This window comes from Sander vitreus, chromosome 13 (genome assembly GCF_031162955.1).
Source record: "Sander vitreus isolate 19-12246 chromosome 13, sanVit1, whole genome shotgun sequence".
NCBI classification, from domain to species: domain Eukaryota; kingdom Metazoa; phylum Chordata; class Actinopteri; order Perciformes; family Percidae; genus Sander; species Sander vitreus.
The window spans coordinates 9305192-9322691 of NC_135867.1; the positions used below are offsets into that span (position 1 = coordinate 9305192).

General features: G+C 40.5%; 2 protein-coding genes across 7 annotated transcripts in view; both read right to left on the reverse strand.

Moving 5' to 3' along the window:
• rapgef6 (Rap guanine nucleotide exchange factor (GEF) 6) overlaps positions 1-7006 on the reverse strand; it is a 150859-nt gene extending 143853 nt beyond the window's left edge. For 2 of the 4 annotated variants that reach the window (XM_078265207.1, XM_078265205.1), the window contains exon 1: positions 6575-7006. In XM_078265207.1, coding sequence (XP_078121333.1) covers positions 6575-6649 — 75 coding nt within the window. In that variant the 5' untranslated portion in view covers positions 6650-7006. The remainder of the gene's footprint in view (positions 1-6574) is intronic. The other 2 variants (XM_078265210.1, XM_078265206.1) reach the window with 1 other exon arrangement.
• Positions 7007-8711: 1705 nt separating this feature from the next.
• fnip1 (folliculin interacting protein 1) overlaps positions 8712-17500 on the reverse strand; it is a 50193-nt gene continuing 41404 nt past the window's right edge. For all 3 annotated transcript variants that reach the window (XM_078265214.1, XM_078265212.1, XM_078265213.1), the window contains 5 exons: positions 17154-17500; positions 16771-16936; positions 13852-14052; positions 13625-13740; positions 8712-13001 (listed from right to left, as the gene is read on the reverse strand). The exon at positions 17154-17500 is cut by the window's right edge and continues 1397 nt beyond it. In XM_078265214.1, the coding sequence (XP_078121340.1) occupies positions 12923-13001; positions 13625-13740; positions 13852-14052; positions 16771-16936; positions 17154-17500 (909 nt within the window). In that variant the 3' untranslated portion in view covers positions 8712-12922. The remainder of the gene's footprint in view (positions 13002-13624; positions 13741-13851; positions 14053-16770; positions 16937-17153) is intronic.

Below are 17500 nucleotides of genomic sequence, written 5' to 3' on the forward strand. Positions count from 1 at the left end.
CAAGCTTATCTGTCCTCTCTGAAAATTGAGAGAGAGCGGAGCTCTGCCACAAACACACACACACACACACACCGTCAAACTACGTCGGCTCTGCAGTTTTGTTGAAGTCACAGTGAGTCACGGAAATGCCGATAAAGTGGTTTCAAGTGTGGTTACAGATTTTTAAAACTTCACGCAGACAGCGTTTGCTGCGATATGATATTAATGGCGAGGCGAAAGCGGTCGCGGTGCTGTTGACGTTACACTTCCTAAGCAGGCACAACAGTGGTTTCTGTGCCCTGGTGACTGACTGACAGGCTGAGGTTGTAAGGCTAAAAAAGAATATACAAATACAAGAATAAAAGTTCTTGTCGCAACCCGACCCCGGATAAGCGGATGACGATGGATCGATGGAAGAATAAAAGTTACAGTGAGTAAGAAATGAATAATTATTCAATTTAATAGGTTGTAGGGACGGGTTTGGGAGGAGGAGGATTTTTTTTAATTAATAAAATAACATAATGTTCTAAGTACATAGGATAAATAGGTTTGACAATAATTTTTACAACTGAAATAATTGTTTTGTAATTATAGAGGGAAAGTACCAAAAAAAAGGTACCGTTGGGTAACGGAACCGAATTTCAGGTATCGGTACCAATATTGGTTCAGTAGTAACCTAAACAATGCATGTTTAATTTTAAGTTGAATTCATTGTAATTGTAGACTAGAGCTGGTATATAAATATATATATATATATATATATATATATATATATATATATATATATATATATATATATATATAGTTTGTTTTTCATGACGATGGTGCTGTCAGTTAACCTTCTATGTTGCATCTTCAAACGTGACACTGAATTTGAAACAGCACATTGTAATTTCTGCATCTATTATCAAAGTATTTATTAGTAATACAGTGGAAATTAGTGGAAATGTGAATATTTGGTTAGCATGTTGATTTACGGGGTGTGCCCCTAAATTTTCTGGTTGTGCCCCTAAAACTTTCAGTTGGGGGCCACTGTGCTCCTAGTGAAAAAAGTTAGTCTGGAGCCCTGTATTGGCCGATCAATTAGATACAATCACATATTCTCAGTAGATACCTTTTTAACAAGAAGGTCAAAGTGGTATTCTTTACCTCCCAATTGCCAGAACAAAAGATAAAATAATTGCAGAGTTGCTATTTCCAGAGTTGGAAGATCTTGCCTACAGCACTATAAGAGTTTTGGTTGTCTGATGAGCTGTACAATTCCTGGATGTATTACTGTTATTAAAGACAGTGCTATTTTTGGTTTGAACAAACTGTCTGTCGTCCATGCTTGACATTTGCCAACCACTTTACTATGACATGGTTTTTGAACATCTATACCCACAAACAAACTGCATCCTGTCGTGCTAAACTGTGATGCTGACTAATCGTCATGTGTGCTTGCAGTTCTGCCATCAAGGTGTAAAGTACTTTTGGCAAATCGGACATGGCTTCAGATAAAAACAAAACTAGTAGGGTTGGGGGGGGGGTGGGAAATTGAAAATATTATCGTATCGTGATTTTTTTTGCGACATTTTTTAAAAATCGTTTCTTGTCCCCTAGAATAATTTTTTGCAGAAAATGCTGAAATTTCATGTTATGTACTTCTTTACGAATGTAATAAATGTCAGACTGACATGGGATGTGCATTCTTTTTAGAAAACAATTCGTTTTTAGAAATGTCTCATGATATATTGTCTCTAGAAGTGTATTATTCAACTTTTGTTTTTGTTAAAAGGAAAAGAAAATCGCAATACTTCTAGAATTGCAATAAATAGAAATCGCAATACAAAATCGTTACCCATGTATCGTGAAAGAATTGAATCGAGACAAGAGCATATCGTCCCAGCCCTAAGAACTAGGGTTGGGTACCTTTCGCATCTGAACCAATACCACTGACTTGGTGTGTGTAGCTCTCTCTCTCTCTCTCTCTCTCTCCATTTCTCCCTCTGCCATCTCTTTTGATTACTTCCTCACAGCCATATCTTAGGCGTTAGCCCCCTATACCTTACTAGAATCGTCTTAACTATGGGAGCATCTCCCATGCTTTCTGTGTTGCAACCACTCTCTCTCTCTATTAGTCTATAACACTGTTTCTGTCTCCTATCACTTCTGTTACAACTTGGGTTTTTTTTAATCAACCAACAAAAAATGTATCACCCTTCCATCTCATCTCCTACAGGCCTTTTCTGCACATATTTGCTTCTGCTGTCTTAATATCCCCACACCCAACCATTCCTTTCATTTCCTCCCACTGCACTGATTACATGTTTGTCTAGCAAGTCGGTTTTCAGCTGTCTCATGTGGTTTGCCACTGAAGGTATGCCACTGTGACAGGAAGTGTCATCATCTCAGTTTCATATCAACAGCTGCCTTACCCATAGGTCTTCTGACAAGGCGAGAAACAAACACAACACGCCAACCATATGCTGAGAAATTCTTAAAGCAGAAACTCTCACCAGGGGTTATTTCTCTTCTAAAACACCATGCCTAGGTTATCCACCTTAACAAATTTGCAGGGCGAAATCCTAGCAAAGCAATAAAGCCCAGCATGACCAATTCTTAAACATGTCACACAAAAAAAAAAAACCATGAATTTATACTTTTAATCCTGGCACAGTCACACTTGATCCAATTAATGCCAAGGTACACAAGCAAAAACAAATTAGGTTCATCAAAATGTCAAAGTGAGTCCTCAAGAAGACCCTGGCAAAAGTGCTGAAATCTCTGGCTTCCAATGAATAAATCTCTCAATAAATATGAATACACTAAAATTATTTAAGAACACAAGTAGCCTGAACTTAAGTAAATATTGTGAGGATGACATCTAGTTCATCACATACTTGACACAGCCAGTGGCTACAGCGAGCCTGGCTGAAAATAAATAAATAGCTGGAATGTACTGTATCTGTTACCATGTCTTCATTTCCATCTACTTCTGGGGTAGACAGGCCATACTGTGTGTATCAGTGAAATAAAAATGCAGTGGGAGGGTATTTGAGGTATCCTGTGTAAACAACACAATGATGCCTTAGGCAACATTGGAGACAGTTGAGGTAATGCCAACAAGAGAAAGACCTGAAGCAGGAGACAGACAGGCTGACTTGTAGTGCTGAAGATATTTTTTTAGTTTTAAACAAACGCACTGAGCAACTGTATGTGTGCACACATTGTACATAAACAGGCATGTCCAGCTACAAACATACACAGTGAGGCCTGCAAAGACTCTCACACACGCACGCACGCATCTTTGTGTTGTTTCCCACAGTACTTTGACCTACATCGTCTTCACCAACACCTGAGAGAAACGGATCAAACCAACAGGCTTTAATTTGATAATCTAACCTCAGAGTAGGTATTTTCCTGTTTGACTTCTTTTTTTAAAAAATACATTTTTGGTACGGTAAACTGCTATAGAAAATATGGATGGATGGCCAAGGGCCATGGATTTGGCAACATCTCCCTGACACAGCCTTCCAATTCCTTATGACTCAGGCACAGTGAAATGACGATAAAATAGAGAAAGTCTGACAAAACCAAATTGTGTCATATATTAACAACGATGAATCATCTTCTTTTTACAGTTTTCTTGTGTGTGAAAGCTGTTCTTCAAACTGTACAAGAATAAATGGGAGCCAAAGGCCTCTAAAGAGAGGAAAACAACAAACGTAGACATCTCTGTGCTGACGGTGTGCAGATGGAACCAGGAATTGGTTAATGAAGACGGCAAAAGAACACACCAGTATTATCCTTAACTTTAATTTGTTGAGCTGCGTCAGCATTGAGCAAACCACCCTCTTTGGTAACTTCTGCTAAAACACACACAGACTCTTTTGAAACATGTCTCTTTGTATACACGCCAAGAATACAGCATCATCGACCACACACTGGTATGCATCTCCTCCTCTGTTCTGTTCATAGCGGCTCCACTGCTTGCTTAGAAAGCAAGAAGTTACCACTTAAGTCTGCGTTTCTCTTTCTCTTCCTCACTTGCACCTTCCCTAGGGAGCCTGTGGCTTTGTGATGGTTGGAATTCCCATAAATGTCTCACATGTACTGGGCGCAGCTAAAACTACCGTTAATCACCCGGCGTGATTTGTTGTCTGTTACCACCAGGGCGTCTGGATGGTACCGACAAAGGTAGGCAGAGAGGGAAGAGCTGGGTGGAAAACTCACGAAACTGGGAAAGGTCGACAGGGCATAAAACCTGCGGTAGGAGAGATTACCCACCGAGCCAAACATCTGCACAGGAGACAGACCAACCTACAGCACGTCTTAAACTTTCAAAACCAAGAAATTTAGCTCAACCAAAACCACTTTCAATGAAAGACGAGTTGTCAGTTATCTGGCGAGAGCACTGCGCTTTCCTACGCTGTGACAAGAGTGTGTGAATGAAACATTAAGTTGTTAAATTTCACTAATTTAATGGCCGGTCGTGTTATTTTGACGTAGGTCAACCGGAAGAAAAAGCTAGTTGCGTGTTGAAAGTGCGCCACCTACTTTACCGGAGGTAGAGTTACTCCTGTCATTCTTCCCTGCTCATGTATACGGGAAGAACTGGCATAACCCGGTTATTCCCTTAACCTGGGTAACTGCTGTGCATGTAAACGCGCTGAGTGAGTACTTGCAGCACCACATTCAACAACAGTTTAACAACGTTGCCAACCAGTCTCATAGCATCCTTGAAATCTGGGAAAGGTCTCTAGACTCATGTTTTGTCTGTACCTCCTCCCTTATCAAAGGTTCATCTATAATAGGCCTGAACAATTGCTTGGTGGTTATTTGAGGGTGTGATTTATTAGTGGGGAGAGGTTTAATGATTTTTGTCTGTATGATGGTCGGCTACCCAATGCTTGGTGAGAGCTACGTTACCACCGTTTATGTCTTAATATTTGCAGTCTGTTCAATGAATCATGATCGACAGGCTGAGACAGCTGTAGACTACAACATGGCTTTATCGTACGGTTGCACTGAATGTACTTTTGGTGGTTTTGAACTAGGACTAAAAATAAAAAAAATTTAAAAAAGACATTAACACACTGGCCTTGTTCAGGTCGGGATCCAGCTTTAGTTTCAGTTGTAGCACAATCACACGTGTAATGTGTTTCTACAATTACAGGCACGGATCTCAGTACTTGTACAGTACTCATGTCATGAAAAGAAGCATTTCATTTGTAACAAATACTTGCAGAACAGTACCACACCCACCCCTATAAACATTATGAATAACTGCATGGAAACATTGTCTTTACCTCAGCTACTGTATATTAATGCTGGTTTTAAAATTGGAAGACCAGACAGAGGATTCTTCCATTGCGTTTGGGAGGATACGGCTTAATTTAGTTACTTTATCAAAGTGCTACCTATCACGCGTGGCTGATTACAAAATCAGAGCACCACTTCACTGCTACGACTGTCATATATTTGTGGACTAAACAAGGCTGTTATGGTTTGTTCAAGTGCACACAAAAGCCCTCTATGAAGGTGTGAAAGAGGCTTTCTACCCAGCATGCACCCACAAACAAACAGAGGATCAGAGCCATAAAAAAAGGACCTTTTCAATAGTGTCATGCAAAGCTGAAGGCTAGCAGTGTTGGATTTTTTTTTTTTTAAACATGTTTTGTGCTCTGATAGTGCTTTGAAAAGTGCTTGCACTTCAAAACTATAACCGGAGGCTTAACATGGAAGGGAGTACGCCGTGAGCTATTTTTGGGCTCAGAGCATAACTAAAGCAATGACAAGCCAGCTGTGTTTCCACAGCTTCGTGTAGGGAGGAGGCAGCGGAGGGGAGGAGGAGGAGGGATGAGAAAGCTGTGGTGATTTAATTTAACTGGCCTCATTCAAGCTAAAGTTTACACAAACTACCTCCTGGGCTTAGGCATAAGCCCTCTGATGGGAAGCTGTGATGTTATGTTTTGCTTAGTAAGATTGTTGCAGGCACAGAATGTATTGCAGTAAAAGAGGGTTATCTCACACTTAACCATGTCAAGGACCAAAAACTGATGGGGCTTTCTTGACTGAAGATGATGAAAACTACCCTGAAAAACTTGAACATTTGATGGGGACCCCTGAGACCCTCTCAAGGACCCAGTGCAGTCCCTGCACCCCAGTTTGGGTACCACTGAAGCCCCTGATACATTTTGTCCTGAATGATTTGACTTGACTCTAAGTTTTTCTATTTCAGTGTTATTGCTGCATTGCACATACAACTGTTTTTACAAGGCACGAAGTTAGAGTTGTCGTATTTTAACCTGGCAAGGACTTGCCCCAAAACTAGCCAGTTAGCTAAATGTTGTTTGAGTTACAGGCTGTTAATTAAGTCATGCATCGTTACAGTGTGTACTAATTAGCATGTGAGTGTATTGAAAAGTCCTAATGAGATAGTTAGCTAGACCACAAGCAACTTACTGTGGACTAACTTCAGTCAAACTCCACCGACAGCTGAGTGAAGTTTTCCTGCAGCGAGGTGAAGCAACAGTTTGATTTTGGCTAACATTAGCAAGGCGATGCTAATTAAAAAAAATATATAAAAAAAAAACACGATAGTTTTGTTTACCTCTGCTGTCCGTAGGGAGGGCGGTTTCTTCAAAGCCAGTCTGAAAGAAGTTTCCATGGCTCCGGTCATTTTCATAACTTCGGCTCAAATCCACCTTTTACTTCTTCTTTAAGTAGCCTCACATTCACGTCTCCTAGTTGCTCTTTTATCCGACCCGAGCTGAACAAACTCACATCTCCGTGGTTCTTGTCCTCGCCGAGTCGAGCATGGATGGAGTTTACCGACCAGCTCCTTCTCCTTCAGAAGATTAAAACACTTTTAACTGACGTTACTGCGCGTCCGAAAAACAGTAGATTCCAGCAAAGTGTGACAGAAAGTTAAATCTATGGGACCAATGGTCTTGAATTCTGTACATTTTTGTTTAAGGAAATATCCACCTCAGTAGCCAGCGTCAGTCAGATCCAGGAGTTCAGATTTAGATCCCTCCTCCTCCTGCAGATCTGAGTGTCGAGAGTTGACGACATCTGTCTGCACAGAGATGATGCTGCATTCAAATAACGTCGGAAATAAAGGTATTCATGACACTAGAGAAACCTTTGGACGACTCAAGCGTTAGCTAATGTTAGCTTACTGCGCAATATTGGATTATTATGTAGTATGGATGTCCATTAACGCCAAAGTGATGAAACTATAAGTCATTATAATGACAAACTTTCGCAAAATAATGACTTACTAGCCTATCTCAAAAAGACTTAAATTTAAGAATTAAATTAATGACTTCGTTTCTCAAAATAACCAGACACGTTCACAAACTAATGAGTGAGTGGCTAAACAAAAAAGTATACAAAGTAGGCCTACTGCAACAGTAGCACATATAGCCTGGAGATGAGTCATTAAGATAGTGACCTTATGCAAGTTACAAAGCAATATCTAAAAAAAGTTTAATATTACCCATCATAAACTATACCATATCAATGAAGTATGTATCGGCAAAAGTCCTGCATGTATACTATACTATATTTTGCATTTTTCAAAAGTTATATAGTCGTCTGGGAGCTCGAGTGTACGAGTTTCAAAAGGAGTCCTTCAATACAGCATAGATCCTCCCTCTGACTTCTGACTCTTCTACAATCAGATTGCTCAAAATGCACAATTATCAGGAATAATCAGACTATTGAAGTGCATTTAAAAGCAACAGCTCACCCAAGACATTCATTGTGGTTTAGCGGAAAATGACGAAGTAATGTAAGAGCGTTAGCTACAAAAGCGTATCCAGTTTCAACGCGCTTTTCCTATTTATTTATTTTAATCTAAATTTAGATTAAACGCTTAATTTAATCAACAGTGCTTAATGTCATGTTTTCCGATCGCCTCTTAAAATAAATAATATAATATCCACGTGAAGACAGTGGGATTAGTCCTACTGTCTGCAATGTTGTCACTGACAGGAGACTCGTATTTGGTGACACGCACACACACACACACACACACACACACACACACACACACACACACACACACACCTTCCTTTATTGCATAACTGTGGGGTGTGTGCTCGTTTCGTTTGACCTCCCGTGCCGTGAGGAGGGTGGGGTGGAGCCACAGCCAGTTTGTAAATCGAAAAGGTGGTTAAATCAGATCACTATAAGTCAAACCACCACCAAACAAACGTGCTATTGTACCGAGTTCGCACTGACTTCTAGCTAGACTACTTTCCTGTGTGTTTAAAAAAAATAAAAAAAAATGAGGCAATTTCACAGCAATGGATGAATTATCATTGATAAACTGATCTGCATATACAATTAAAACGAGTCAATAATTTTGTAGGCAAAGAAAAAACGCAAACCTAGTACCAGTTAACACCTGACAATTACACAAACTTTTGATCGTTTATTCAAGTTTGTGGGGAAAGTAGAGAAGAAACCGCAGCTGCTTATCTGAGATGTGAAGAAACACAAACTTGGAGCGGTTTCACTGAATCAGAGCAAGGCCTGTGGTTTCACAGGATGCTTGGGATGTTGCTTTAATGCAATGTCTTCTAAACAGGTACAAACCAGAGTATGTGGTCATATCTACTGCACTGTCTAGGAGTAATACACCTCCACCCCCTCCTCCTTCTCTCAAACTTTTTTCCAGGATTTTTCTCCCTTTCCCTTCGATTCTGTGAAAGAAAACATACAGTACATAGAGACGCAAATACTGAACATCGGCATCTTTATTGCACAACATTCCCATAAAATTGGGAAAAAATAATTTGAGGGGACAATTCTTAAAAGACATTCTGTACAAATAAATGGAAATAAACAGTATGTACAGTTTGCATGAAACGTTACACATACCATGGGCAACTTTATAATTTATTCATATACAAAGAGGGAAAAGCAGACAGAAATTCATACCTTTTAAACATAATGGCTGGGTTGTACAAAATGTAGGCTGATACAGCGGAGCTTCTTCAATGCAGTAACAAGCATGTCTACATCAATTTTACCAGCAAAATGAGTTCTCCAGAAGCCTGTGATGCATTCATGCCACATCTCCATTAAGACTTGGGTCATATACAGGGTGCGATTTGAGTTAATAGAAACAAACACTGTTCTCAGGGTCACACTGACAGGTATTCCTGCTTTTTCTAACACTACAAGCCATTCTCTGCGTAGAGTTACCTAAAGCCCACCAACAAGCTCAAGCCTGAGACTCACTCACTCACATACACACAATTTTTAAAAGGAAGATTAGAAATTAGAAATTTGGGGAAGTTAATTTACAGAAACAGGTGAATTTTTATTGAGCTGGCTGCTGGCTATTGGCTTTGTCCCTCTGCCTGCAATTCTCTTGCCATCTAGCCTACATACATTTTCTGGTGAGAGAGTACGGTTTGGATGAGCATATAGTATATATTTGAAAACTCAGTACTTTGACCCTGCTTTTTGTGTTTACTTTATTATGAATTATTTGGAAAATGTCAACTCATCCTATTTTGTCTGCGAGCAAACAAAAGGAAATAAAGATAAACTTCCAATGCTGACATCCCATGACAAGAAGAAGTAATAACAACATACAATTTATGCCCAGGACAGAAGCTGTGAGAACATCTCAATCTCTCTTTTACACCCAGCAAATCGCACCCTGGCTATATGGCATAACAACTAAAATCATTTGTCAATGTCATGGACAATCAAACAGAAAAAAGTCTGCTACTATAGTATTGTATTTTGCGTGTTTTTGAGTATAACTGTCATAGAGACATGTTTGAAAATAGTGTTAACCCATATATATATTAATCCACTGTAAGGCCTCCTGTGTTCTTCTACTCTCTGCAGCACACATCGAAGACGTAAACATCGTAAAAAGGTGGCAAAGCTATAAAAGTATGAAAATATCTCAGCATTTTGGTTTTCAAATATATGTAGATGATGCATGTTTTAGCTTTTCCACAGTAGAAAGGGACCCTTCTCCTCCCTTAATCACATTCTAAAGCAAACACGTGTGTAACGATCATCCTAAGGAATTTAACAGCCTTTCCTTTTTCAAAGAACACAGCATAGAGTCTGCACGCAGTTGATGCTGACATTCCTCTGATTAAAGTAGCTTAAAAAGTATACCTCAGGATTTTCTATGGGGCAACTGTAAATGTGTGTCATCCACAGCCCATAGGAGGATCTGAGGTAGTGCTGTACCTATGATAAGAATGTCAAAGCCACTTTTAGCCATTTCAAAACCAGTTTGTAGAACCAACGATCACGGTGTGCATCCGATTACCCCCATGTGGCCAGAAAATAGGCTTTTAAGTCAGGCGTGCATTGCAATTTGACAAGAAAATCAAATTTGTCATTGAGATATCTCAGGGAAATTTGGCTTGTAAACAAATACATGAAGATAAATGAAATAACATAATTGGCATGATATTGATAATGTTCTCAATAATATTCACCTCAAAGTAATGTTTAAAAATGTCCGTCTGTTTCATTCAAACTCGTAGTCAGTCACTTCGTGTGACTGGGTTTAAGATTGTCCAGAGAGAAAAAAAAAAGCATTAGAAGAAACAAAATCCATTATTATTATTATTATTATTATACTGTAGATATCCCTAACCCCTTGCCATTCTGACGGCGCCGCCAGCGGGCCTGGACAACTGTTTGTATTTCAGAGGCTGTAGCAGGCTCACATTTGAAGATAGAGTGAAGATATTGATAGATTGAATATATTGGTATCATATGAAACTAGATGATCTAAGGAATCCAATGGTACCAACATTGTCATGCTTGTCAGGAAGGTGGCTAAATAATGCTCTAAAGTAGGCTCAATTTTGGCAAGGGAAAAACTAGCATGTCCATTTTATTTTACAAGAGGTCCCTCGACCTCTCATCTCAAGATATCTGAAGGAAAGTGGGTTCTATGGGTTACCTGCGAGTTAGTCTGGATCGATGGCGGTTCATTTACCAGACAGTTCCGGTGCCGCTGGAAGTTCCGCCGGATGTCCTCACCTTCCGCTTTCTTTGCGTTTACAGTAAACTCTGGTCCCATCGAGGAACAGCAACCGGAACCTCTGAGCAACGTTACATACTGAAAATGCCAATTTTTGAAGAACATTTGGATCGTGCAACAAGGCAGGCCTGTTGTTCGGGGAATGATTGTAAAGATTTACAAAGAATATGTTTACGGTATTCACTCGCTAACTGGGACATTTTGGGACCTATAGGCGGGGATCTGCTATGGACAAAATACACACGGCAATATACTGGTAATAACCATGTATCCAGCTAATTGAAATAGCTCATTTACGTACTATATTTACGTTTACGTTACTGTATTGTGTGAACAATTAACTCCATTTAATATTATATGAGGAGTTTTCTTTTGCGGGTGCAAATGTTGCACCAAGACAAGTTCCTTCCCGAGACTATTTTGCAGAGCCACGCTCCCTGCGTCCGGAGTTTAGCGCCGCCCGTGACAATTGTGATTGGTTTAAAGAAATGCAAACAAAACAACCCCTGACCGTTTTTTTCTCCTATCCAGGAGTGTATGCGCCTGTCGCCAGACCTTCCTCCGCAGCGCTGTGGCGATAGGCCTGGCAATGCAAGACTACCCATAAGTCTCCCCTTTACAGACATGCCCACTTAATGCTAATCCCATGCAGTTTGGGCAATAACCATGCAGTTGTCTCTCATGCAGTATAAATCTGTTTATATTTTCACCTATTCTAAAATGGTGTATTCAAATATATCTGCATTTTGGGGTCTTGGAGTTGCTTAAATTGGGTATGACTGCAAAGCTGAGACTATTATAGATGCAATGAGAGCAATTGTATTTATGTGTGATGATGATAGTCCCCATAGTAGCCCTTTCAATTTAGTTAGACCATTTTCTAAAATTTGAGTCAATGTATAAAATGACCTGTTGTGACCTAATCACGTGAAACTTGGGCTTCATATTGACCATAAGTGGGTGTCTCAGCAGTTTCCAGAACATAAGTGCTCCCCAGCCAAATGCCAATTCTTGCAGAAATCTCCAAATGATAAAAGTTTTTGATACCAGACCATTTTTCTATGGTGTTCCTCAAGGTCTTGGTGTCTTAATGTGGTCTTTTTGACCATTTTCAGTCATTCTCAGGTGGTAAAAAACGGTTATTTTGCACCAAATCTGTGTAACAAACCCAAAGACTTCTGCAACAACTTATGAGACATAAGTGAGCATGAGAATGGCTGTCATAAATTCATACCATAACGTAATAAGCCCCAATACACTTTCAGGATGTATTTAAATAAATGAATTACCTAACTGACTAATCTTTCTTTCTGATGTATGACTTGAACAATTTGACACAGTGCTGAGCTGCATGTCAAATCCTCAGGTTCCCAGCTTTCAAATGCTGTGTACCACTTTTATGTGGAGTCTACTGTTGACCTGCTATTACCCCCTAAACATCCCCTGCCACCCACCCTACCCCTCTGGAAGAAAGGGGCGGAATGCTAAGGGGTTCAAGTTTCATTCTCAACTGGAAACATATAAAGTCTTTGGCTTTTGTGTCCAAAAACAAGAGTTCTGCTTTAAAAGAAACATTCAAACAACTGGAGAAGGTCATTTCAGGGATACTTCAGTTATCTGCAGAGCATCACTCCATCTCTGGGACTGTGGTCTCTAGTTCCTCCCTGTGGTGCCACATCTGTATTGCACCACATTCATCAGCAGTGGTAGTGAAGGGAGGAGCTGGCTGTGGCTGTGGTCCTTTAAGATGTGCACTGCTAAGGCTCAGAGCAAAGATCCTACTTAGCTCAGGCATGTGGATCAGGAAACCATGTCGGGGCGAACCATGGATGGCCATTTTTGGTGCCAGACTGGCACCACCCAGGTCTGACTGGTTTCCTCAGACAGCTCACTGCTTGGGACCTTAGTGCCATTACAGTCTCATAGTAGGATCTGGGCCACATAGGGGGAGTGAGTACTGGCCACTGCAGCCAACAGGGGAAGGTCGCTGGACTCGATTCTGCAATGACACCAGAGCAAAGATCAGGATATGTTAAGTGCCCTACTTAAAATGACAGAAAAAAAAACACAAATTATGAACATTTCCGCACCATTTTTGTATGGCCCTAAAACCTTTACTTTTTTTTCCTTCTTAAGATTATTTTTTGGGGCTTTTTCCTTTATTACATAGAGACAGTGGACCGGCATGAAAGGGGGAGAGAGATGGGGGATGACACGCAGCAAAGGGCAGCCAACATGGGGCAAACGCTCTTACTGGGTGAGCTAGAGGCCGCCCCGTAAAACCTTTACTTTACACTGAAACCTTGCAAGCTACAGATCATCTGCACTGTTTTGCAGTTCTTTTTTTATCCTGAACATATCAAATTATAGCAACATGTATTCAAGTTATTTTGTGTTGCATAAGAATATATACACAACACTGACTGTTAGTGTAAAACCATTGGCTGGACAGTTTATTGGTTCACCTGCGTGCATGTTTATTTGTATCCTCATGGGTGTGCACGAGACAAAACAGGAGCCAGCTGCTTGATGTCAAAAACTCCACAGGGTACGTTTTAGTAATATATTTTAATGTCAAACCTTAAAGCACCTGTGTGTTGAGAATAAAGGTTAACTGCTTACCCCAAGACCATGCCCAGTTCTTTCACATGGACTCTTGTCTGGCCCTTCAAATACTCAGCAAGCATCTTACTCTTAAAGTAGATTTCCTGCAGGCGGTCCTCAAGGTGCATTATACACTAAGGAAGAGAGGAGAGAGACAAGCACATGGTTGGTAAAGCACAAGAATCAAAATGGTAATGACTGTATACTGAAAGATAATCAGTGTTTGACTGGGAGGTGTAACATACAAAGTTGGGTGAGAGGTTGAGTTTGTAGAGCTGATGAGTGGATTGCAATAAGCTGGAAACCAGGTTGGAAACCAGGACTTCCTTCCCCAGCTTGTTGATGTCCGTGGCTCGTCTCTGACTGCTGGCTACCTGCACTGTCCACTTGTCTGTGTCTGCTATAATGCAGACGGCCTCCGCTATGGGCTCATCCAGTACTGGATGCTACAAAGGACAAGAACATTCATTCACTTAACCCTTGTAATGTGTTCAGATCTGTGGGACCCGTTTTCAATGTTTGCGATAAGAAAAATTATGCTATTTATTATTTCTTCTAACTCAAACTCATTGGCCTTGGCTCATTTTCTGTGAAGAACATAAACAAATAACTCATTTTCAATGACTGCACATGGTACACCCCCCCCTACACATAACTATTACATATGAGGTGTTCGGGTCTACTGGACCCGACTAACTGGGCCTGGTGTGTGTGTGTGTGTGTGTGTGTGATGTGTGTGTGTGTATATATATATATATATATATATATATATATATATATATATATATATATATATATATATATATATATATATATATATATATATATATACACATATACACACACACATACAGTCAGGTCCATAAATATTGGGACATCGACACAATTCTAATCTTTTTGGCTCTATACACCACCACAATGGAGTTGAAATGAAACGAACAAGATGTGCTTTAACTGCAGACTTTCAGCTTTAATTTGAGGGTATTTACATCCAAATCAGGTGAACGGTGTAGGAATTACAACAGTTTGTATATGTGCCTCCCACTTTTTAAGGGACCAAAAGTAATAGGACAGATTAACAATCATAAATCAAACTTTCACTTTTTAATACTTGGTTGCAAATCCTTTGCATTCAATTACAGCCTGAAGTCTGGAACGCATAGACATCACCAGACGCTGGGTTTCATCCCTGGTGATGCTCTGCCAGGCCTCTACTGCAACTGTCTTCAGTTCCTGCTTGTTCTTGGGGCATTTTCCCTTCAGTTTTGTCTTCAGCAAGTGAAATGCATGCTCAATCGGATTCAGGTCAGGTGATTGACTTGGCCATTGCATAACATTCCACTTCTTTCCCTTAAAAACTCTTTGGTTGCTTTCGCAGTATGCTTCGGGTCATTGTCCATCTGCACTGTGAAGCGCCGTCCAATGAGTTCTGAAGCATTTGGCTGAATATGAGCAGATAATATTGCCCGAAACACTTCAGAATTCATCCTGCTGCTTTTGTCAGCAGTCACATCATCAATAAATACAAGAGAACCAGTTCCATTGGCAGCCATACATGCCCACGCCATGACACTACCACCACCATACTTCACTGATGAGGTGGTATGCGTTGGATCATGAGCAGTTCCTTTCCTTCTCCATACTCTTCTCTTCCCATCACTCTCGTACAAGTTGATCTTTGTCTCATCTGTCCATAGGATGTTGTTCCAGAAATGTGAAGGCTTTTTTTAGATGTTGTTTGGCAAACTCTAATCTGGCCTTCCTGTTTTTGAGGCTCACCAATGGTTTACATCTTGTAGTGAACCCTCTGTATTCACTCTGGTGAAGTCTTGATTGATTGTTGACTTTGACACACATACACCTACCTCCTGGAGAGTGTTCTTGATCTGGCCAACTGTTGTGAAGGGTGTTTTCTTCACCAGGGAAAGTATTCTTCGGTCATCCACCACAGTTGTTTTCCATGGTCTTCCGGGTCTTTTGGTGTTGCTGAGCTCACCGGTGCGTTCTTTCTTTTTAAGAATGTTCCAAACAGTTGATTTGGCCACACCTAATGTTTTTGCTATCTCTCTGATGGGTTTGTTTAGATTTTTCAGCCTAATGATGGCTTGCTTCACTGATAGTGACAGCTCTTTGGATCTCATATTGAGAGTTGACAGCAACAGATTCCAAATGCAAATAGCACACTTGAAATGAACTCTGGACCTTTTATCTGCTCCTTGTAAATGGGATAATGAGGGATAACACACACCTGGCCATGGAACAGATGAGCAGCCAATTGTCCCATTACTTTTGGTCCCTTAAAAAGTGGGAGGCACATATACAAACTGTTGTAATTCCTACACCGTTCACCTGATTTGGATGTAAATACCCTCAAATTAAAGCTGAAAGTCTGCAGTTAAAGCACATCTTGTTTGTTTCATTTCAACTCCATTGTGGTGGTGTATAGAGCCAAAAAGATTAGAATTGTGTCGATGTCCCAATATTTATGGACCTGACTGTATATATCTGTGTGTCTGTGCATCTGTATGTGTGCGAGTCTGAGTGTAGGTGTCTGTGTGCGGGAATGTTGTCTTTCTGCACCTGCTATTCCCACACAAAGTTACAAAATTGTTACATTTCAAACACTTTCACCTGTTCTGATTAAGTTCTAAGAAATAAGCACCAAAAATGATCAAAAATCATGTTTTTACCTTTTTTATAATTGAATTTCCTTGTTTTCTCACAATAAACGAAAATGATCATATGATCATAAATGTGATGTCACAAGGGTAAATGGCAAATATGAATCATAAATGATGTATATATCATTGGTAATTGAGCTAAAGTAAACATCTGTTAAGTATTTTTACATAAATTGTTATGCTGTATTCATTTAAAAGCCTAATAAGGTGGTGGGTCCACCAGACCCGGGAACATCGGCTGTGTAACAAAAATATGAACACCTTACAAGGGTTAAACCAATAAAACACATGCAAAAGGGGGATTCGTTGCATATTAATGCATGCCTCAAACTCTAATGGTACATGAGAGAGCCTTATAACGGTAATTACTTGTTTTACAGTGACATTGCAAGGGTGTGTTCACACTAAGGATGCTTGAGACATTTAAATGGCAATGAAAAAATAGCCCCCTAAATAATAGGTCCAAACACTTCAGTCCTTTACCTGAATAGCATGGGTTAATTCAGCCATGAGGCACTGTCGTAGCTTCTCGTCACTTGGCAAACCATGCAGTACGAAGTCTGGCACGTAGGTGGGGCAGTAGCCTCCAAACAGAGACCGGCCAAAATTGGCAATGCTTGGCTTTGAGTAGTTCTCTACCAACTTCGACCTTTAAATCAAACATGATGACACAAGACATTAGTTTCTTGGTTTTTCAAATGATGAAACTAGATTGTTAATCTCACTTATTCCCTGCCATCATCATTACTAGGATTAATGATGACAACCAAAGCACTTCATACCAGTGCAGCTCACTGTTTGTGAACAGGAAGAGAAAGTCAGCAGGGAAGTGTGTCTGTGAATGAATGTATCAGTCCTCTACTCACCCTGGGAAGGGCACCAGCACTTCCTCCTGCCAGTCCTCTGTCTCCTCGCTTTCACTGTCTCCCAGCGCACTGTCTGAGCTCTCGTTGCGTGGTATCTCCCAGTCATTGACAGGTACCACCTTACACTTTTGGTCATCTTTGCTGTTGCCGTTTCCATTCTGTGGGATGGGGACTGACAACAGAGGACCCTTGTCCTGCTCAGCAGAACAGCCCCTGCAGCAGCAGGTGTCAGAGGAATCTGTAGACCCACACCTGCACCTCCTCTGGACATCTAACAACGTGTCTTTCTTCCTGCTGGACCCTGCCTCTCCACTACCTGAACCTAAACAGAGACCCAAACCCTGACC